The 24,233-nt window shown below is 45.1% G+C and overlaps 1 protein-coding gene across 4 annotated transcripts in view; it reads right to left on the bottom strand.

Moving 5' to 3' along the window:
* The window catches only part of TTC7B (tetratricopeptide repeat domain 7B), a 190,706-nt gene that overhangs the window by 96,372 nt on the left and 70,101 nt on the right, over window positions 1–24,233 (bottom strand). For all 4 annotated transcript variants that reach the window (XM_073610848.1, XM_073610849.1, XM_073610850.1 and 1 more), the window contains 3 exons: window positions 8,277–8,355; window positions 4,624–4,796; window positions 1,617–1,680 (listed from right to left, as the gene is read on the bottom strand). In XM_073610848.1, coding sequence (XP_073466949.1) covers window positions 1,617–1,680; window positions 4,624–4,796; window positions 8,277–8,355 — 316 coding nt within the window. The remainder of the gene's footprint in view (window positions 1–1,616; window positions 1,681–4,623; window positions 4,797–8,276; window positions 8,356–24,233) is intronic.

Raw genomic sequence — 24,233 nt, 5'->3', positions numbered from 1 at the left:
CAAATGACATATAGGCTTAGGCATGAAAGGGTTATACAGCAAATAAAATAAAAAATGTTAGCTGTAGAGTTTAAGGGTCCATACACACTGGCCTTAAAAAAAAACGCCAGTTCTTCTGGCAGAAAAAAAAAAAAAAGCTCATATAGAGAGGTTTTTAGGAGCGTTTAGCGTCTTTTTTCGTGCCAGAAAACTGCTCTCAAAAACGCAATCCAGAAGGCAATCTGGGGCACGCGATCGTGCACCGCCGACGGCCGGCTCCCGCTGTGATTATACACAGTGGGGGCTCAGCGCGGGCACCACGGACTCAATGTCTGCCGGCCCGCGCCGATTAGGACAGAGAAGAACGACAATCTGCCTACGTAAACAAGGCAGATTGTCGTTCTGTCAGAGGGGAAGGTATGGATCCTGTGTTTCTGCTTTGCCTTCCCCTAGAAAAAGCACCTCCCCCACAGTGAGTAAGCGCATCTTAGGCACACATTTAACCCTTTGATCGCAACTCATGTTAACCCCTTCCCTGCCAGTGTCATTAGTACAGTGACAGTGCATTTTTTTTTTAGCACTGATCACTGTATTAGCGTCACTGGTCCCCAAAAGTTTGTTAGGTGTCCAACTTTTCCGCCGCATTTTAGCAGCGTTTTACCGCTGTTTAAACTGCGCTTTTCGGCCTGCTAGCGGGGTGCTTTTAACCCCAAAGAAGGGGTTAAAAACTCCCGTGTTGCGGCGCTTCCGAAACGCTTTTCAGGCGATTCGGAAGCACTGCCCATTCATTCAAATGGGCAGGGCGTTTTTAAGAGCGCTAAATACAGCGCTCCCAGCTCACTGCAAAGAGGCTGCTTGCAGGACTTTTCAGAACGTCCCACAAGCGCACCGCCCCAGTGTGTAAAGTCACACTGGAATGAATGGGAGGCAGTTTTCAAGCGCTTAGCAGAGGCTATTTCCAGCACTAAAGTGCTTGAAAACCATCCCAGTGTGAAAGGGGTCTTACTAGTAAAATAAAAAAAATATCCCATAGTTTTAAACAGTTTTGCGCAAACTAATCAATATACGCTTGTTGGGATTATTTTTTTTAAATAAAATAAATATGTAGCAGAAAAACATCCCATAGCTTGTAGACGCTATAACTTTTGCGCAAACCAATATACACTTATTGGGACTTTTTTTACCAAAAATATGTAGCAGAATACATATTGGCCTAAACTGATGAATAAATTTGTTTTTTTTTTACATTTTTGTATTGGATATATTTTATAGCAAAATGTAAAAAATAGGTATTTTTTCCCCAAATTGTTGGTCTTTCTATGTTTATAGCACAAAAAATAAAAACCGCAGAGGTGATCAAATACCACCAAAAGAAAGCTCTATTTGTGGGAAAAAAAAGGACATAAATTTTATTTGGTTACAACGTCGCACGACTGCGCAATTGTTAGTTAGCGTAACGCGGTGCCGTATCGCAAAAAATGGCCTGGTCATGAAGGGGGGGGGTAAACCTTTCCAGAGCTGAAGTAGTTAAGCCCAGTGTGCATGGACCCGAAGGCCAACTCTAGTCCTGCATCAAAACTGTGTGCAGCATCCTTTTTTTATCTTTTGGTGAGCCTTGGCCAGGAAGATCCTATTACCATAGATTCACTGATTAGCAGCAGTAACAGGGCCTCTTCTGTATTCTCCTGAGGGCAGAAGATGCTGCAAGACAATGGAGAAAAAACAGGATATGAGTGCAGTAATAAGGTATAATGATAAATACAAAGCGGATAACGCACATGTGCCACGGTGTGCTTTGAATTGCGCTGCCATGACCCTTTTCAAAGAGAAGAGCGGGAATAAAAAAAAAAAATTTATGCTCACCTGGATGTCTGCAGCATCGATCCCATTCTACAGCTGTCCCCTGCTGGCTCTACACAGAGAGCTGAGTGACCAAAGACTGCCGATCACTCAGTTCTGGCTCTCTGACGAGGAGGGGATACCCCTCAAAACTAGTCTAGTGGTGCAACGAAATGAACATTTCAGTGCTGAAACCAAAACCGAAAATTCAGGATGCACTTGGCTGAAACTGAAATTGACGGTTTTTAAAAAAACATATATATTTTTATCTATAATTGCATTGTATTCAACTTTTCTTTTTCTTTTTTTGAATAGACTGCCATGGATCTGGCGTCCACGCTCACCGTGTGACCCGAAACCGGTGTGCCGGAAGTCCCCGCCCTCCTCCTGCGTTCCACAGGCCAGAACTCGAGGCCTATAAAATGCCCCCCCCCCCGGACTCACGCCAGGATAGCATAGTATCCGAATTTTAATGGTTCAAAGAATGTCAGGCTAAATGGTCGGCCCTCGCGCATGTTCACGCCATCAAATCTAGCCTACTTTGAAAAAAGTTTGGACACCCCTGCTCTATAGAGATGCGGTTCAGGCATTATTTTTTGTAGGAGGACCCTGTAAAGCATTGGTAGTGAACAAGGCCTGCAAGCCTGAAACGCGTTCACTGCTGTCTGTGTCTTTTATGGAGAATCAATACATTTTGAAGATTTTTAAAGAGCAAGCAAGGAGTTGCGGACCATCTTTTCTTATAGCTCTAAACAATCGTCTGATCGGATTGGGTAGCAGCACCCTACTTCTGCTCTATTCCTTTAAAGCATTGCACCTGTGATCAGGAGATAGCTGGTGCAATGCAGGTCTCCTGTACACGGTCAGTGTATCTGTGTTCCCGCACACCCCGTATGGGTAAGCCGACACTCCCTGACAGGAAGACTCAATGAACTACCTCAGCGCCGTGATAGTTCATTGAGAACTACAAGCTGACAGCCGCTAAGGATGTTGGGACTTGTAGTTCATTCAAACACACGGAGCTGTGTGAATGAATGAATGAATGACACGGCCGCATGGGTGGAGCCTAACACAGCCGCGCTGTTTTCAAACAGTGACAACTAGTACAGGGAACTTCTCCCCATACTGCTGTCACAGGGTGGAGGGGAAGCGGGCGACGGCTGCAGCACTGGAAACATGTTGCATGTTCCAGCCTAAAATCGAGTGGAACATGTAACATTCCCAAAGGTGAACTTATCCTTTAAAGTGATTGTAAAGTTTTTTTTTTTTTAATTTTTATTAAATAACAAACATGCTATACTTACCTGCTCTGTGCAGTTGGTTTTGCACAGAGTAGCCCCGATCCTCCTCTTCTCAGGTCCCTCTTTGCTGCTTCGGGCCCTTCCCTCCTATCCAGTGGCCCCTCAGCCAGCAGCTCTCTATGGGGGCACCCAAGCCGAGTCAGAGCTCCGTGTATCCATTCAGACATGGAGCCCTGACCTGGCATCGCCCCCTCTCCCCCTGATTGGCTGACAGACTTTGATTGACAGCCGCTGAAACCAATGGCGCCGCTGCTGTGTCTCAGCCAATCAGGAGGAGTGTCCCAGACAGCTTAGACACTCGTGGACATCACTGGAGAGAGATGGGGCTCAGGTAAGTAATTGGGGGGTGATGGGGAGGGTGCTACACACAGAAGGTTTTTTTATCTTCATGCATAGAATGCATGAAGATTAAAAAAAAAAAAAAACTTCTGCCTTTACAACTCCTTTAAACACTTGCCGCCGCACACAGATGTTCGTTGGCACAATGGCACAGGCAGGTAAATGGGCGTACAGGTTCGTCCCTTTAAATTTGACGCCTTTCGGGCGCACGCCTTGGGAGCGTGCCCGCGGGTCCCGGGAACTCGATGTTCTCCGGCGGCCCATGATTGCGGTGTGGAGAGGTAGAACGGGGAGATGCCTATGTAAACAAGGCATTTCCCCGTTCTGCCTAGTGTTATGACAGAGATCCACTGCTCTGTCACCGGGAGCAGTGATCGCTGTCATGTTGTAGTGAGCCCACCCCCCCTATGGTTAGAATCACTCCCTAGGACACACTTAACCCCTTCATCGCCCCCTAGTGGTTAACCCTTTACCTGCCAGCAACATTTTTACAGTAATCAGTGCATTTTTATAGCACTGATCGCTGTATAAATGACAATGGTCCCAAAATAGTGTCAAAAGTGTCCGATGTGTCCGCCATAATGTAGCAGTCACAAAACAATTGGAAATCGCCGCCATTACTAATAAAAAAAAAAAAAATAACAATAAAAATGCCATAAATCTAGCCCCTATTTTGTAGATGCTATAACTTTTGCGCAAACCAATCAATATATGCTTATTGCAATTTTTTTTTTACCAAAAATATGTAGAAGAATACATATCGGCCTAAACTGAGAAAAAAAACTTGTTTTTTTTTTATAAATATATATTTGGGGGATATTTATTATAGCAAAAAATAAAAAATATTGCATTTTAAAAACAATTGTTGCTCTTCTTTTTGTTTATAGTGCAAAAAATAAAAGCCGCAGAGGTGATCAAATACCACCAAAAGAAATCTCTATTTGTGGGAAAAAAAGGATGTCAATTTTGTTTGGGTGCCACGTCGCACGACCGCACAATTGTCAGTTAAAGTGACGCAGTGCCCAATCGCAAAAAGTGCTCTGGTCAGGAAGGGGGTAAAATCTTCCAGGACTGAAGTGGTTAAGCTGTTAGGAGTGACATAAGATGAAAGCAGGAGAAGAGGGTCAGAGAAAGGTTATAACACACAGAGGGATGTGCTACTTACCTTTCCCCGGTATAAATCCAGGGCCTCCGGCTTAGTGCATAGCTCTTTGTGCTGTGACCTTTATGCAACGGGTCATCTAAGGGTGACTGGTTGGGCGGTTGTTCTAATGGGTTCCAGTAGCTCTGTTCACACATCCCTCGTAGGAGGATCTCGGCCAGCTGCCTGGCTATCGTCTGCAAGGAAGAAATTCACATTCCATATAAGTGAACTTTATAAAGATACACGAGAGCATCACACTAACATGCATAGAGGGCGGACATCCAGACATTTTACAATGGAAATAAGAAGCCTGGTGTAACACCGGAGCCTGTACAGTGTGGGAAGCAGACGGCACCTGTCAATAAGCTGTTAATCCAGAGTCAGAAGAGCACAATTTACAGTTAAGTACCAGAAGAGCGCCGGGACTCACATCAGGGAGGAGGCAGAAGGAATACTTGGGGCTCGGCAGACCTGGAAGTGGACCGGCCTGGGTCACAGGGAATAATTTGGGTGCTATTATTAGCTGAATGTACACAGCACAGGGTGGGGAACCCGTCTCTGCCCACAGGTCTGCTTTAGGACTAGTGCCTGGGTGGCATTGTACCCTCTCTATGTTTACCCTTGCTAATTAACTTTCTAGATAAAGGAGGCTCAACTGGGGGCTACTGACATCACCAGGGGGCTACTGACATCACCAGGGGGCTACTGACATCACCAGGAGGCTACTGACATCACCAGGGGGCTACTGACATCACCAGGGGGCTACTGACATCACCAGGGGGCTACTGACATCACCAGGGGGCTACTGACATCACCAGGGGGCTACTGACATCACCAGGGGGCTACTGACATCACCAGGGGGCTACTGACATCACCAGGGGGCTACTGACATCACCAGGGGGCTACTGACATCACCAGGGGGCTACTGACATCACCAGGGGGCTACTGACATCACCAGGGGGCTACTGACATCACCAGGGGGCTACTGACATCACCAGGGGGCTACTGACATCACCAGGGGGCTACTGACATCACCAGGGGGCTACTGACATCACCAGGGGGCTACTGACATCACCAGGGGGCTACTGACATCACCAGGGGGCTACTGACATCACCAGGGGGCTACTGACATCACCAGGGGGCTACTGACATCACCAGGGGGCTACTAACATCACCAGGGGGCTACCATAATATTTAGTAAATCTAATGTTACACAACATTGTCAGGGCCTGCAACCTACTGTAGGAGATGGTGAGAGACTGAGGACATGCTGCAGGAGACAGTCAGAGACTGCAAACACACTACAGCAGATGGTCAGAGACTGCAGACATACTATAAGACAGGGGTCGGCAACCTATGGCCCGAGGGCCGCTCCTGGCCTGCCACCGCTAAATGTCCGGCCTGTCAGTGCACGTGTCCGGCCTGCAGCATGATATGCTGCAGGAGACGGTCAGAGACTGACGACATGCTGCAGGAGACGGTCAGAGACTGCAGACATACTATAGGAGATGGTCAGAGACTGCAGACATACTACAGGAGATGGTCAGAGACTGCAGACCTAGTACAGGAGAAGGTCAGAGACTGTAGATATACTATAGGAGATGGTCAGAGACTGCAGACCTACTACAGGAGATGGTCAGAGACTGCAGATATACTACAGGAGATGGTCAGAGACTGCAGACATACTACAGGAGATGGTCAGAGACTGCAGACATACTACAGGAGACGGTCAGAGACTGCAGACATACTACAGGAGACGGTCAGAGACTGCAGACACACTATAGGAGATGGTCAGAGACTGCAGACATACTACAGGAGACGGTCAGAGACTGCAGACATACTATAGGAGATGGTCAGAGACTGTAGACATACTACAGGAGATGGTCAGAGACTGCAGACCTACTACAGGAGATGGTCAGAGACTGCAGACCTATTACAGGAGAAGGTCAGAGACTGTAGATATACTATAGGAGATGGTCAGAGACTGCAGACATACTACAGGAGATGGTCAGAGACTGCAGACATAATATAGGAGATGGTCAGAGACTGCAGGCATACTACAGGAGATGATGAGAGATGGAGGACATGCTGCAGGAAATAGTCAGAGTCTGCAGACATACTATAGGACAGGGGTCGGCAACCTATGGCCCGAGGGCCGCTACCGGCCTGCCACCGCTAAATGTCCGGCCTGTCAGTGCACGTGATGAATTTATGTGAAGGGGTTGTAGCGAGGTGATGCCTGAAGCTGCAGGCATCATCCTGGTACTGTTTTTTTAGAGCACGCGGTTGGCCTTTTTTTCGGATAACAACTGATGCGGCTAAGAAGCCGCTCGGCTGCTATCCCAAGCAGCAGGACAGGATGTGCCCCCCTCCCACGGCTCCCCCAGGCTCTCCCGTCCCACCGGGAGGCCCAAGCGACCAGCCGGCACATCTGCTGGCTGGCCGGAGACCCAAACAAAGCTGGAATTAGTTTTAAATGAGTCTTGGATCTAGTAACCCAGAAGCGATGTCATGATATCCGGTTCATAGAAGACTTAAGGCCCCAAATTTAAAGAAAAAAGACAGTATTCAAAACAGCCAAACTTGGTGTTTTGAATGCTTTTAAGTGCAAAGGAGGGATCTGGGGTCTTATAGATCCCAGATCCCTCCATAATGAGTACCTGTCACTGCCTATTACTGTCACAAGGGATGTTTACATTTCTTCTGACAGCAATAAAAGTGATCAGAGATTTTTTTTTCAAAAGGGACAGTGTAAAAAAGAAAAAGAAAAAAAGAGCCCCATCCCTCAGTGCTTACACAGCTGAGGGGAGACTGTCTAATATGCGGGGGGGGGCTGCTTTTGTGCAATATGCAGGAGGGGCTGGTAGGGGGGGCTGTGTGATGTGCAGGGGGGGGGGTGCTGTGTAATATTGTAATATGCAGGGGGGCTGTGTAATGTAAAGGGGTCCAGAGGTACGGGAGCTGTGTAATGTAAAGGGGCGCAGGGGGCTGTGTAATGTAAAGGGGTCCAGAGGCACGGGGGCTGTGTAATGTAAAGGGGTCCAGAGGCATGGGGGCTGTGTAATGTAAAGGGATACAGGGGGCTGTGTAATTTTAAAGGGCGCCAGAGGTGCAGGGGCAGTGTAATGTAAAGAGGGCCAGAGGTGCGGGGGCTGTGCAATGTAAAGGGTGCCAGATGTGCGGGAGCTGGGTAATGTAAAGGGTGCCAGAGGTGCAGGGGCTGCGTAATGTAAAGGGGGCCAGATGTGCAGGGGCTGTGTAATGTAAAAGGTGCCAGAGGTGCAGAGGCTGTTTAATGTAAAGGGTGCCAGAGGTGCAGGGGCTGTGTAATGTAAAGGGGGCCAGAGGTGCGAGGGCTGGGTAATGTAAAGGGGGCCAGAGGTGCGAGGGGCTGTGCAATGTAAAGGGGGCCAGATGTGTGGAGGCTGGGTAATGTAAAGGGGGCCACAGGTGCAGGGGCTGGGTATTGTTATCTTAATTTATTAGCAGTTGAATGCGGCCCTCCATGCATTCACATACATTGAATCTGACCCTTAAGTGGAAAAAGGTTGTTGACCCCTGCTCTAAGAGATGAGAGAAGTGGGCACCAGGGTTCCAGGTGGCGCTCCTATACCATAACAATGTACGGGACATCAAACAGGGGCCTAAACAGGACAACAAAGTATTCTTCTCACCATCCTCAGGTTCTGCGTGGTTCTGGTCTCTACAGCCCTCAGGATTTCCCGGAATCTGCTCACTCCTCGTGTTAAATTCCTGGATTAGGAGAAAATTGATTAATTTTTACCCTTGATTACAGACAGCCTCCACCAGACTCCTATGATTACATGAGGCCATTAGAGGACAGGACCTTACCTTCTATGTACAAAATGAACATTATCATCCCACAGCCTGACAGAGCACAATGAATAGAAACTACATCATCCTACCAACAATAAAACATTCCCCAGAAATACACAAAATGAGAAGAAATATTGAGAAGGCAATTGTCTGTGTATTACCCACAACAGTATTTTCAACCAAGCATAGGGAACATGACCTTCACTTAGAGGGCTTATGCCTACATTATAGATACACATTGCACACAGAGAATATGGTAAAGTGGGAAAACTCTTTGGTTCTTGAAGCTGCAACAAGTCAGATGGAGCCCACCTCATTTCCTGACCGGAGAACATCCAGCATCATCTAGCGCTTTCCTCCCCAGCCTGACTATCCCTGGCCCGCCCCTTTCAGGGGATTTCAGTCTTTCAGCCATGGAGGCTCAGAATTACATGTGGGCATTACAGGGGCAAATACAGCCTTCCTAGAAACAGCCACTTCTCCAGACTGACACCCTTCCATCAGGCATTTTGATATTTGCATAACTCCTCCCACTGCTTGCATCAAGGCTGAGGGCTCTTGGGGGGAGTACTGAGGCGGGGGGGGGGGGGCTGTGATGTTTTCGGAAAGCCATGTACAGCCTCTCCCACCAGCCATGACCTGCCTGCATGAATAAAATTATCATTTTCTTTATGACCCATTAGGGAGAATCCCCTTCACTTCCTGTATTGTAAACACAACAGGAAATGAGAGAAATCCCCTCATAGAATACCGTCGCTGAAACAAGTGTCCCCCATTGGAAGACTTCCCATTTATTTTAGTTCCAAAGTTTCACATTTTTCTTTTCTTTTATTGCCAATGACAAACAATGAATCTTTCCATTGGACACTCAAAAACCTGGATGGGGATCTCAGCCTTCACCATACATGCATAAAGAGGTGGTAAAGAAATAAAAAAAAAAAAAAATCCTCTTACATATACTATACAAAAAGTATAGTAAAAGCGTCTAAAAAATGTATTACTCTCATATACTGTATATTTGTATGACGATTTAAAACAGTTTGATATTATTTATTTTTATTATTTTTTTTTTTGTTTTTATTTAGGTTGATCGTGTGACCAGCAGCAGAGAACTGGAAGCTCCTTCTGCTTTTGTTTCCCTGCAGAAAGGCTGGGAGAGAGCTGGGTCATGTGACAGCTCTGTATATCGAAAAAAAAAAAAAAGTACTTAGATTTTTTTTTTTATATTAAAATAATGACAGTGCCATCATCCATATACAGAAATAGAAGGGTCTGGGGCGCCCACGCACGCCGCCCCGCTGTGATCACACACACACCAGGATCCCAGCGGCGGGTATCACAGACTTGATATCCGCCGGAACCTGCCGATTATTCAGTACACAGGCAGAATGGTGATCTATGTAAACAAGGCAGATAGTCGTTCTATGAGGAAGGAAGGCATTGATCCTGTGTTCCTGCAAAGCAGAAACATGGATCGGTGCCTCCCCCCCTAGGAAAAGCCCCTCCCACGGTGCACAAACGCTGGTTAGGAACCCAGTTAACACTTTCATCGCCCCTGATGTTTAACCCCTTCCCAGCCAGTGTCATTAGTACATATTTTTTTTAGCACTGATCACTGTATTAGTGTCACTGGTCCACAAAAAGTGTCAAAAGTGTCAGTTAGTGTACGATTTATCCACCGCAAAATCGCAGTCCCGCTATAAGTCGCTGATCGCCGACAAACTAGTAAAAAAATACAAATAAAAATAAATAAATAAAAACATCCCATAGCTTGTAGAAGCTATAACTTTTGTGCAAACCAATTAATATACACTTTTTTTTGGGATTTTTTTTTACCAAAAATATGTAGCAGAATACATATTGGCCTAAATTGATGAAGAAATAAGATTTTTTAAAATTTTTATTGGATGTGTTTTATAGCAGAAAGTAAAAATTTTTTTTTTTTTTTTTTAAATTGTCGCTCTTTTAAAAACCGCAGAGGTGATAAAATACCAACAAAAGAAAGCTCTGTTTGTGGGGAAAAAAGACATTAAAGTGATTGTAAAGGTATTTTTTAAAAAAAATAACAAACGTATCACACTTATCTCCACTGTGCAGCTCAGAGTGGCCCCGATCCTCCTCTTCTGGGGTCCCCCGCCGGCTCCTCCCCACATGTGGTATCCCCCTCGTAGAAGTGCATCCCCGAGGGGGTTAGTTTGCGGGTGCGCTCCCGAGTTCAGCATTCAGCGTCCATAGAGGCCGAATGCAGAACTCGGCCCCGCCCCCCCGCGTCATTGGATTTGATTGACAGCAGCGGGAGCCAATGGCTGCTATCAATCTATCCAATCACGAGCTGAGAACCCCGGGCAGAGGGACAGCGCGTCCCTGCCGGGTCAAGTTCAAGGGTTCAGGTAAGTAAAATGGGGGGGCTGGTCACTGCCAGGTGTTTTTTCACCTTAATGCATAGGATGCATTAAGGTGAAAAAACACAAACCTTTACAACCCCTTTAATTTTGTGTACAGCGTCGCACGACCGCGCAATTGTCGGTTAAAATAACGCAGTGCCATATCATATAAAATGGCCTGGTCAGGAAGGTGGGGGGCCAATCTTCTGGAGCTGAAGTGGTTAATCAACACTTACACCCCATCTTTCCAGGTTTAAATCGACCCGCAGCAAACCCCCCCCCCCCCCCCCCCCCCCCCGCCCGATGCCAGATATTGTGAAGATGAAGAAAGGAGGGGAAGAATCACTCGGGTGGAGGGGGATGGGATTCTTCGGCCTGTAGACCAGCTTTCCAACCCATGGTCACCCAGAAATCTCTTGAAGGAAAGAAGACCCCCCCCTCCCCCACCTGGAGAAGTGTGGAAAATCTTCATCCACAAAATAGAGCAAGTTCTGTCCATCAATGGATGAAAAGAGAAAGTTCTTTTATTTCGATTTTTCCGCTTAAACTCTGCCAGAGCCTCCGACTTACAATCAGTATTATTCAAAGGAAGAAAAAAAAATAAAACCAGATCATCAAAGCATCCTTCTGATCGGAATGTGACACGGCGGCTCTGGCTTAAAACGGTAATTGGGAGGCTTGGCAGACGCAACGATCGCTTATTAAGATGCGCTTCCCGAACGTTCTGCCGGCACGGCGCTTAAAAGAAATTCACTTGGATAAAAATCTCGGATGTGAAGTCACGTTTGTAATTTACAGTGAAAAATGGGTAGAAGGGGAAAAAAAAAAAAAAAAAAAACGATTAGCCGACACCGGCATCAAAAGAAACAGAAATTGGTTTATAGGTCATCAGAATCCATTAGAGCAGAGAGCGAGGTGCCGCCGGTCCGGCGTTTGGCAATGCGTTTCACATCTGCGTGGCGCAGGGCGAGCTACTAATGCCTGGAATTAGCGGTGTATAGGAAATTGGCAGCGACCTTCATCCAACCACCGAACAGCTCCTGACAAAGCGCCATGCCGATCACCGTTACCAACCGCGAGCTTTGGCTCCGGCACCGGCCCCGTTATCCTCTACGCCGAAATCTAATCCAACTCTTCCTTCCAGGAGATTTTCCTAAAAAGAAACTCTCTTCACTTACAGTAAATATTTACTAAAAGGCTCTTCTAAGATCCCCGGGAATTCTCCGCCTTTTCTCACACATCAGTTCTGTCATCTTGTTCTGGCAACATCAAGTCATTTGTTCATTGAGGATTGGGGTCTCCAAACTGGGGCCCAAGGGCCAGATGTGGTCCTTTGATGGTCATTGTCTTGAGGTACTATTCCTCCCACTGACAACAATGATGGGGCACTATTCCTTCTATTGACACCAATGATGAGGCACTATTCCTTCTATTGACACCAATGATGGGGCACTATTCCTCCCACTGACAACAATGATGGGGCACTATTCCTTCTATTGACACCAATGATGGGGCACTATTCCTTCTATTGACACCAATGATTGGGCACTATTCCTTCCACTGACACCAACGGTGAGGTACTATTCCTCCCACTGACACCAATGATGGGGCACTATTCCTTCCACTGACACTAATGATGGGGCACTATACATTCCACTGACACCAATAACTCCCACTGACACCAATGATGGGGCACCATTTCCTTCCACTGACACCAATGATGGGGCACTATACCTTTCAATGACATCAATGATGGGGCACTATTTCTCCCACTGACACCAATGATGGGGCACTATTCCTCCCACTGATACCAATGACGGGGCACCATTCCTTCCACTGACACCAATGATGGGGCACTATACCTTCCACTGACACCAATGATGGGGCACTATACCTTCCAATAACACCAATGATGGGGCACTATACCTTCCACTGACACCAATGACGGGGCACCATTCCTTCCAATGACACCAATGATGGGGCACTATACCTTCCACTGACACCAATGACGGGGCACCATTCCTTCCAATGACACCAATGATGGGGCACCATACCTTCCACTGACACCAATGATGGGACACTATTCCTGCCACTAATACCAATGATGGGACACTATTCTTCCTCCTACTGACCACATTATTTAAATATCACTGACCACAAAAGTCTGAGACATTGTGGACTCCCATTGATGTTGGAGGAATTTTCTACTTTTACTGGCCACAGTACAGTAAAGTCTGAAAAGTAGTAAACTGGCGCTTTGCTTAGGAAGTTTGGAGACCCCTGAGCTAGGAGATCCTCTAAACTGGGGTTCCTACAGAGGTTGCTTGGGGTTCTTTGAGGAGTGAGGACAACAATGTTTTTGTTTTTTTTTTTAGCTATCTGTAAAGGGGAACTCTTCTCATTGACCATCACACTAATGTACCAGGAGCTGCAGATATAGTTCTCATTAGCAGGAGTTCCCGAAGATCCCCAAGTTATTTCAATTTAACGTTTAAAAAAAAAAAAGAAATCAAAGCAGATTTTCATCTCTCCTCTCCACCCCTCTCCTGTGTTTTTTTTCCCCATTTAAAGAAAAGTGCCCCCCCCCCCCCACCACCACCACCACCACCCCCTTATGCAACTCTGCTGCCTAGAATGATGTGCACAATGCTTGCTGTGCCACCTAGGATATGAACATCACATATCCCCAGGAGGTATATTGTTTAATTAAAGCGGAGTTCCACCCTAAAGGGGCAGCCGAGAGACGAGCGATCGATCGGCTTCGGTTGCCGACATCGCTGGACCCTGGGACAGGTAAGTGTCCATTTATTAAAAGTCGGCAGCTGCAGTATTTGTAGCTGCTGGCTTTTAATATTTTTGTTTAAGGTGGAGCTCCGCTTTAACAACAAAAAAAGGGGGGGGGGGGGGGGTAGCAGCCTAGCTGCGCTTCATCAGGAAGTCCCGCCCACTGAACCCAGAAAAGCTCTCAATGACGTCATAGAAGTGTGGGATAAAGCGGTGGCAGAAGACGAGAGGATCTCAGGAGGACAATGCTGGATCCATTGGGTGGGCGAGTATCTGAAATATGAACAACCCACCTAAATGAAAGTGGTGGGGGGAGGATGTACGGCGGAGATCTGTTTTAAATCAAAAAAAAAAAAAAAAAAAGGAAAGAAAGAAAATGTAATAGATTGCAACTTACCAATCATTGAAGTGGTTGTAAACCTCAGACATGAAATATGAACAAAGCACATCCCTCTATAGCCGGGTCAGCCTGTCAGTGTCCCCGGCTATCATAGCCAGGAAGCAATGTTTTGTAAGACATTCAGTGGAGCCCAAAGGAGGCGTGTCTTTTAGACCCGGCATGTCTCATTCATTAAAGAGAATCTGTCACCTAAAAATCAACACATAGGGGGGCTTTTGTCCCCTACGTGATGGGAAAAAAAAATAAATAAATGAAAAAAAAAAAAGTTACGCTTAACCACTTCCATACCGCGCAAATTCCAGCACTCCTCTCCTACATGTAAAAATCATTTTTTTGCTAGAAAATTACTAAGAACCTCAAACATAATATATTTTTTTTTTTTTAGCAGAGACCCTACGGAATAAAATGGTGGTCATTGCAACTTTGTAAATCACACAGTATTTGTGCAGCAATTTTTCAAACGCGTTTTTTTTTTTTGGAAAAAAAAAAACACTTTCCTGAACAGAAAAAAAAAAAAAAAGAAACAAACCGTAAAGTTAGCCCCATTTTTTTGTATAATGCAATAGATGATATTACGCCGAGTAAATAGATACCCAACATGACACACTTTTTGCGCACACTTGTGGAATGGCGCCAAATTTCAGTCCTTAAAAATCTCCACAGGCGACATTTTAAAATTTTTTACAGGTTGCATGTTTAAAACTACAGGAGGATTTGGGTTAGAATTATTGCTCTCGTTCTAATGTTTGCGGTGATAACTCCCATGTGGTTTGAACGTCGTTTACATATGCGGACGCGACCTACGTATGCGTTCTCTTCTGCATGTTACATAGTAGGTGAGTTTGGAAAAAAGACACAAGTCCATCAAGTCCAACCTATGTGTGTGATTATGTGTCAGTATTACATTACATATCCCTGTATGTTGCGGTCATTCAGGTTCTTATCTAATAGTTTCTTGAAGCTATCAATGCTCCCCGCTGAGACCACCGCCTGTGGAAGGGAATTCCACATCCTTGCCACTCTTACAGTAAAGAACCCTCTACGTAGTTTAAGGTTAAACCTCTTTTCTTCTAATTTTAATAAGTGGCCACGAGTCTTGTTAAACTCCCTTTCACGGAAAAGTTTTATCCCTATTGTGGGGTCACCAGTACGGTATTTGTATATTGAAATCATATCCCCTCTCAGCGTCTCTTCTCCAGAGAGAATAAGTTCAGTGCTCGCAACCTTTCCTCATAACTAATATCCTCCAGACACTTTATTAGCTTAGTTGCCCTTCTTTGTACTCGCTCCATTTCCAGTACATCCTTCCTGAGGACTGGTGCCCAGAACTGGACCGCATACTCCAGGTGCAGCCGGACCAGAGTCTTGTAGAGCGGAAGAATTATCGTTTTATCTCTGGAGTTGATCCCCTTTTTAATGCCAATATTCTGTTTGCTTTGTTAGCAGCAGCTTGGGATTGCTGAGCCTATCATCTACTAGGACCCCCAGGTCCTTTTCCATCCTAGATCCCCCCAGAGGTTCTCCCCCCAGTGTATAGATTGCATTCAGATTTTTGCCACCCAAATGCATTATTTTACATTTTTCTACATTGAACCTCATTTGCCATGTAGTCGCCGACCCCATTAATTTGTTCAGATCTTTTTGCAAGGTTTCCACATCCTGTGGAGAAGTTATTGCCCTGCTTAGCTTAGTATCGTCTGCAAATACAGAGATTGAACTGTTTATCCCATCCTCCAGGTCATTTATGAACAAATTAAATAGGATTGGTCCCAGCACAGAACCCTGGGGAACCCCACTACCCACCCCTGACCATTCTGAGTACTCCCCATTTATCACCACCCTCTGAACACGCCCTTGTAGCCAGTTTTCAATCCATGTACTCACCCTATGGTCCATGCCAACGCACCTTATTTTGTACAGTAAACGTTTATGGGGAACTGTGTCAAATGCTTTTGCAAAATCCTGATACACGACGTCTACGGGCCTTCCTTTATCTAGATGGCAACTCACCTCCTCATGTGATGTGAGCGTGCGGGGACGGGGGCGCTTTAATTTTATATTTTTATTGCTTATTTTACTTTATTTATTTTTACACTTTCCCTTTAAAACTTTTTTTTTTTTTAATCACTTTTATTCCTATTACAAGGAATGTAAACATCCTTTGTTAAAAGGATTAGTGTGTGACAGATCCTCTTTATGGAGAGACGTGGGGTCTATAAGACATCTCTCCTCCAGGTTTGAAAGCATCAGATCAAAAAAAAAAAGAACAATCTCAGACTTTCCAGCCGAAACCCCGTTATGGTTTACTTCCGCCGGCCCAGACGTGACGTCATAACGTCGCGCCCAGGCCTCCGAGAGTCAAAGAGACGTCCCCTCCCACTGCCTGTAAGAACAATCAAGCTGCTGAACAGCCGCTATTGATTGCTCTTACGGTGAAGGGAATCGCTGGCTGAAAAAAACGAGATCTGGATGATGCCTGTAGCTGCACCCATCAGTCAGATATCACCACTGAAAACCGAGGACGTCATAGGACGGGCCCTGCGGTATGGACGTGGTTAACCACAGAAAATATGCACCCCCACACACACGCACGTACGAAAACACATGCATCTGGGACGCCTACGCATGAAAACATCGATTGCGAAACATGTTCCAATATCGCCGCGCACGTTGGAGCGAGAGCAATAATTCTAAACACCAGACCTCCTCCTTAACACTAAACTTTGAAGCGTTGCTTATAATATATATATATATAGGCACCTGAAGTTTGTCGCCATTTTCACAAACACGCACACAAATTTAAACTTTTGCAAGTTGAGTATCTATTTACTCGGTACAACCTCGTCTGACCTCGTTTGTTTGCCCTAATAATTCACTTTAGTGTGTTTTTCTTTTTTTTTTTTTTTTTACTGAAATGTTGCGTTTCCTATATCTTTGCAGTGCGAGATAAAAAATTGGAACTACCACTATTTTATTCTCTAGGGTGTCTGCCTTCAGAAAATATATTATGTTTGGGAATTTTGTGTAATCTTCAGGCCTTGGATTAGTCGTTTTTTTTTTTTTTTTTTTTTTTGTGTGTTGGTTCGTTTTTATATGTTTGTGTATATGTAGTCAATATTTGTAGATGTGTATTATATTATTTTATATTATAAGCTAATTATGTCATATAGATAATATATGCAAGAAAAAAAAAAAAAAAATCAGAATTTGATTTGGACTGACCCTATATATGGTTTTAGAATGATGAAATTCTATAATAAAGAAATATAAATGAAAAAAAAATCTTCAGGCCTAAATTTTTTTTTAATCGTGTGCAAAAAAAAACAAACAAAAAAAAAACAAAAAACACGCAAAAAATAGCTCTGGCAGCGAAAGGGTTAAATTTGGCGATGCAGCCAGTTACACGCTTTGCGGTGGATTTTACTAAAGGCAAATAGACGGTGCATTCTGCTCTGCAAGGGAAGCTGAACTTATGTTCCTCAGAGCTTAGTGAATGTGGGGAAAAGCTCTGCTGATTTCCATCATCCAATCATGTAACAAGCAAAAATGCTTTTTTTTTTTTTTTTATTTGCACCAGATTTGGGAATATATATATATTTTTTTTTTTTAGAAAGTAAAGCTTCACCGCATTCACGCCGCTCTGGGGAAAAAATGAGTGCAATTAGCGCTTTAAGAAAGGCTGGTCAATTGTGAGAGATTTGGAGTAATGCGATTCTGGCCGCAGACTGCTGTCGCTGGAAAGATCTGGGGGAATATTTAGGTCATTTCCCGTACAAATGATCTTTTCACATCTCATTCCATCTTGTTCTGGGTCAGTGACTGAGAATGTACTAAAGACTCCGGATTAACACGACATCCGGGCAATTAGCATTTTCAGAAGCGTGACAGCGATACCGAGCCAACATAAATCTCCTAGCATTGGTTTTCCTTTACAGCCGTATTAAACCCATAAGCAAACATTTATTATATTGCAGCTCAACAACTCTTAGATGTGACGGCGGCATTCGTTTTCTTTTTTAGGTTTTCTTCGCTCTTCATCTGGCCGGTACCCCAACACTCCATATTCCTGAATGCCTGCTGTACCATATACTCGTATAAGAAAGTCTCCTGTTCTCTTTGTATTGCTTCCTTTGTGTGAAATCCCTGGTGTTCCCATCAGTCCCGCTGCTTTCCTATTAATAACTGACCACACTAAGCAGCAGAGCACAGCATGGTCAGTTCTCTAGCTATGCTGGGAACTCATCCTGCTCCCCTCCAATGATCAGACTTGTCCTGACACCACACCCCCCCCCTCCTTCCCTGCACAGTCATTCACTGGGAAACTCAGTGTGCTACTGCTGCTTCTCCTCCTCCCCACAGCTCTTATGCAGCTGAGAACACAGGGAATATGATCACTTATAAAAAATAAAAAAAAAGGAAAAGGGTATATATATTTTTTTTTTTTTTATATCAATACACAAATGTTTTGCCTTTTATTTCCATTTTAAACTGAATGTGTTGTTTTACAAGGTGATCGTTTATAATCACTTTGAGACCCCCTTTCACACTGCAGCGCCGCTAAAGTTTTTGCGTTGCGTTTTTGCGGTGCTTTAGCGTCACTTTTCAGGCACTAGCTGGGTGGTTTAAAAAAAAAAAAAAAAACAAAAAGAAAAAAAGTCAAGTTTTGCGGCGCTTTCAAAGCATTTTTGAAGTGGTTGTAAACATGGATGACATGGATGAGCGAGTTTGGGGTGGAGGAACTTGATTGGCCTGCACAGAGTCCTGACCTCAAACCGACTGAACACCTTTGGCATGAATTAGAGTGGAGACTGCAAGCCAGGCCTTCTCATCCATCAGTGCTTGATCTAACAGATGCACTTCTGGAAAAATGGTCAAACATTCCCATAGACACACTCCTAAACCTTGTGGACGGCCTTCCCAGAAGATTTGAAGCTGTTATAGCTGCAAAGGGTGGGGCCAACTCAATATTGAACCCTACGGACTAAGAGTGGGGTACTACTACAATTCATGTGTGTGTAAAGGCAGGCGTCCCAATACTTTCGGGAATATAGTGTATACCACCCCCTCCCTTTAGAATGTAAGCTCTACGAGCCGGGCCCTCCTGTACCTTTTGTATTGTACTGTAATTGTGTTGTCCCCCCTATTCATTGTAAAGTGCTGTGTAAACTGTTGGCGCTATATAAATCGCGTATTATAATAATAATAATAATATCTGCTAGTACATCTAACACTCCCCTCCCTTAGACTGACATGGCTGCTGTCCAAAAGTTGCTCCCCCCGTGCTCCTTCCTCCAGAGTGGGGCGCTCTAATACAAGGTGTGCGTTACTGGCCAGATCACCAGGTGAAAACAGAGTGGGGGGGGGGGGGGGGGGAGCCAAAAGAAAGAAAACGAATGCAGCCACCACATCTAATATACGACATTTTCGGCTTTGGGTACAATACGGCTTTGATTGTAAGACCGCTTAGTTTACCAGGATCAGCAGTTGATGGATTGGAACCCGGAATGAACATTTAAGTCTGTAGATTACAAAGCACACAGGGTCCGTTATGGAAGCAACTCTGAGACATCGAACGTTCCTATCAGTCTGGAACGTTCTATGGAAACGCCTACATCATTATCTGTAGAGTCTGTGAATACAGCTTTGATGAGAAACTCTACAATACTAACTGACCAGAAGAGAGTGGCTGTGTCCATGGTGGAGATGTCAGAATCCAACGTGGTGCCCCCTCCATGCTGGGACCAGTAGTACCACCGCAGCCGAGGATCGGCCAGCCTACCCCGGGGGCCGCCCGTCATTCTCAGCCTCCACATCTGAAGAGGGACGGCCAGCAGGAAGCGCATGTCTCAGTTTAACATTATTTAACAGCTGAACAGAACTTACAGAACTAATCCGACGTAATACTTTACATAAGGAGGTCAAAGTTCACAACGCTCTCCGACATCCCATAATAACTCGGAGGAGAGAAGATATCACCCAGAGATCCAATGTAATGCTGTATTCTACATCGTCATTCCTCCTTTAAATCCCATTCAGAATTAAACCCCAAAAAACAAACATTATACTGCAGCTTACCAATTCTTAGATGTGACGTCTGCATTAGTTTTCTTTTTTAACCACTTACCTACAAGAGTACTTTTACCCCCTTCCTGCCCAGGCCAATTTTCAGCTTTCAGCGCAATGGTCACTTTGAATGACGCGGTCGTACAACACTGTACCCAAATGACATTTTCATCATTTTTTTTTGAGACAGGGCTTTCCTTTGATGGTATTTATTCACTGCTGGGGTTTTTATTCATTGCTAAATAAGTTTGTAAATAAGTAATTTTTCTCCTTCACTGATGGGCACTGATAAGGTGGCGCTAATGGGCAGCACTGATGGGCACAGCACTGACTGGCATCACTGACTGGGGCTGTACTAATAAGGGCACCGATGATCAGTGCAGATCTCCCCGGTGTGGAAATGCTGCTATTCGGCTCCCCTCTCCTCACGAGCTTTCAAACAGGCTGGTCTGAGCATTTCAAAAACTGCTGATCTACTGGGATTTTCACACACAACCATCTCCTGGGTTTATAGAGACTGGTGGGAAAAAGAGAAAATATCCAGTGAGCGGCAGTTGTGTGGAGGAAAATGCCTTGTTGATGTCAGAGGAGAATGGGCAGACTGGTTCCAGATGATAGAAAGGCAACAGTAACTCAAATAATCACTCGTTACATCCAAGGTATGCAGAATACAATCTCTGAACGCACAACACATCCAACCTTGAAGCAAATGGGCTACAGCAGCAGAAGACCACACCGGGTGCCACTCCTGTCATCTAAGAACAGGAAACTGAGGCTACAATTGGCACAGGATCACCAAAATTGTACAATAGAAGATTGGAAGAACTTTGCCTGGTCTGATGAGTCTGGATTTCAGCTGCGACATTCAGATGGTCGGGTCCGAATTTGGCGCATGGATCCATCCTGCCTTGTATCACCGGTTCAGGCTGGTGGTGGGGGTGTATTGGTGGGGGGGATATTTTCTTGGCATACTTTGGCCCCTTAGTACCAACTGAGCATCGTTTATACACCACGGCCTACCTGAGTATTGTTGCTGACCATGTCCATCTCTTTATGACTACAGTGTCCTCATCTTCTGATGGCTCCTTCCAGCAGGATAATGCACCATGTCACAAAGCTCCAATCATCTCACCACTGGACAATGAGGTCCCTGTCCTCCAATGGCCTCCACACTCACCACATCTCATCCAATAGAGCACCTTTGGGATGTGGTGGATGGGGAGATTCGTATTATGGATGTGCAGCCGACAAATCTACAGCAACTGTGTGATGTTATCATGTCACTATGGACCAAAATCTCTGAGGAACGTTCCCAACACCTTGTTGTATCTATTCCACCAAGAATTAGGCTCCATTCACACTGTACGACTCCAAAGTTGCACCAACTTTGGAGTGCAACTTTCATGGAACTTTCGGTGGGTGAAACTTTGGATACAACTTTGGCTTTGACCAGTAATAACGGACAACTGTTGCATTGTATGATGTCCAAAGTTGCACAAGTATATATTATATACATAAAACTATTTTTCAGAAATAAAAAACTGATATATTGGCATGAGCGTATGTATTCACCCCCTTTGTTATGAAGCCCATAAAAAGCTCTGGTGCCACCAATTACCTTCAGAAGTCACATAATTAGTGAAATGATGTCCACCTGTGTGCAATCTAAGTGTCACATGATCTGTCATTACATATACACACCTTTTTGAAAGGCCCCAGAGGCTGCAACACCTTAGCAAGAGGCACCTCTAACTAAACACTGCCATGAAGACCAAGGAACTCTCCACACAAGTAAGGGACAATGTTGTTGAGAAGTACAAGTCAGCGTTAGGTTATAAAAAAATATCCAAATCTTTGATGATCCCTAGGAGCACCATCAAATCTATCATAACCAAATGGAAAGAACATGGCACTACAGCAAACCTGCCAAGAGACGGCCGCACACCAAAACTCACGGACCGGGCAAGGAGGGCATTAATCAGAGAGGAGCACAGAGACCTAAGGAAACCCTGGAGGAGCTGCAGAGTTCCACAGCAGAGACTGGAGTATCTGTACATAGGACGACAATAAGCCGTACGCTCCATAGAGTTGGGCTTTATGGCAGAGTGGCCAGAAGAAAGACATTACTTTCAAAAAACAAAATGGCACGTTTTGAGTTTGTGAAAAGGCATGTGGGAGACTCCCAAAATGTATGGAGGAAGGTGCTCTGGTCTGATGAGACTAAAATTGAACTTTTTGGCCATCAAAGAAAACGCTATGTCTGTCGCAAACCCAACACATCACATCACCCAAAGAACACCATCCCCACTGTGAAACATGGTGGTGGCAGCATCATGCTGTGGGGATGTTTTTCAACAGTCGGAACTGGGAAACTGGTCAGAGTTGAGGGAAAGATGGATGGTGCTAAATACAGGGATATTCTTGAGCAAAACCTGTACCACTCAGTGTGTGATTTGAGGCTAGGACGGAGGTTCACCTTCCAGCAGGACAATGACCCCAAACACACTGCTAAAGCAACACTTGAGTGGTTTAAGGGGAAACATGTAAATGTGTTGGAATGGCCTAGTCAAAGCCCAGACCTCAATCCAATAGAAAATCTGTGGTCAGACTTAAAGATTGCTGTTCACAAGAGCAAACCATCCAACTTGAAGGAGCTGGAGCAGTTTTGCGAGGAGGAATGGGCAAAAATCCCAGTGGTAAGATGTGGCAAGATCATAGAGACTTATCCAAAGAGACTTGGAGCTGTGATATCCGCAAAAGGTGACTCTACAAAGTATTGACTTTAGGGGGGTGAATAGTTATGCACATTGACGTTTTCTGTTTTGTCCTATTTGTTGTTTGCTTCACAATAAAAAAAAAAAAAAATTTCAAAGTTGTGGGCGTGTTCTGTAAATTAAATGATACGAATCCTCAAACAAGCCATGTTAATTCCAGGTTGTGAAACACGAAAAATGCCAAGGGGGGTGAATACTTTTGCAAGGCACTGTATGTGAATCTATAGATGGGCAAATGCTGTAATAAGAATATTTGATGTTGTAGATCCGCACTGCTCCAAATAAAGAACTTATTAAAAAAGAATTTAAAAAGCAAGTTTTTGTCTTAAAAGGGAAACAATACGATCCAATCAATTTTTATGTTTACATTTTTGAAGCACAACCTCGGTGGTGAAGATCTACATGGCGTTCACCTTTTATTTTCCCGTTCTTCTTTCCTCGATCTGCTTTACTCGCTAATAACCAGCGCGGCGCGGCGTTCGTTCCGCCTCCCCCCCAGAACTGATCGGGATCGGGGCAGCGCTGAGATGATAAAGCTTTTTAATTTTTACATGTCTGTGAGCGGGAAGCGCTCTCATTTATAACGTTTACAGAACGCCAACGACCTCCAAATATTAGCCGACTCCATTAGCGAAAGCCAAGATGTTTGATCTTCATTAAAACTGCAGAAAATTGCATTCGCCCCGAATCCAACGTACGACGCAATTAAAAGGTCGGACTCGGCGACTGCGGCAGTTACTGCGCGGAAAGCAAACTAAGTAACGTCCTATCGATCGCAGCAACAGATATTTGAGGTAGTCTGCTTCCGACTATATTATTACATTGTGGAGCTAATCCACGGGATAAAAAAATAGCGCCGGTGTCCGCGGCAACCCCGCAGGGGGTCATTTTTCAAACTGTAAACTGCAGAAGATGAATTTGTTACAGGGTCTTCCTCGCAGATTTATCATTTAAGGCTACTTTCACGCTGGCGTTAGCGGTAAATCGCTGCTCGTTTTGGCAGCGCTTTACCGCCGTTATAGCGGCGCTTTGGCGTTGCTTTTTGGGCGGTAGCAGGTGGCTTTTAATCCCCAAGGGGGATTTCATTTACAAAAAATGGTTGTAATTCGGTCTCAGCCAACCAGAATTCTGCTTTTTGCGCTTGCAGGATGGGAAAAAAAAAAAAAAATCCTGCAAGCAGCGTCCTTGGGGCGGTCTATATACTGCCCCCGCACCGCCCCTGCCCATTGAAATGAATGGGCACCACTTCCAAAGCGCCGCATCATGGCGCTTCCAAAGTGGGGGTGTTAAAAGCACCCATAATGCAGCGCTTTGGAAGTGGTGCCCATTCATTTCAATGGGCAGGGGCGGTGCGGGAGCGGTATATACACCGCCCCAAGGATGCTGCTT

Source organism: Aquarana catesbeiana, linkage group LG13, assembly GCF_042186555.1.
Source record: "Aquarana catesbeiana isolate 2022-GZ linkage group LG13, ASM4218655v1, whole genome shotgun sequence".
NCBI lineage: Eukaryota > Metazoa > Chordata > Amphibia > Anura > Ranidae > Aquarana > Aquarana catesbeiana.
The sequence above is the reverse complement of the archived record's forward strand: the minus strand, read 5'-3'. Positions and strand labels throughout refer to the sequence as shown.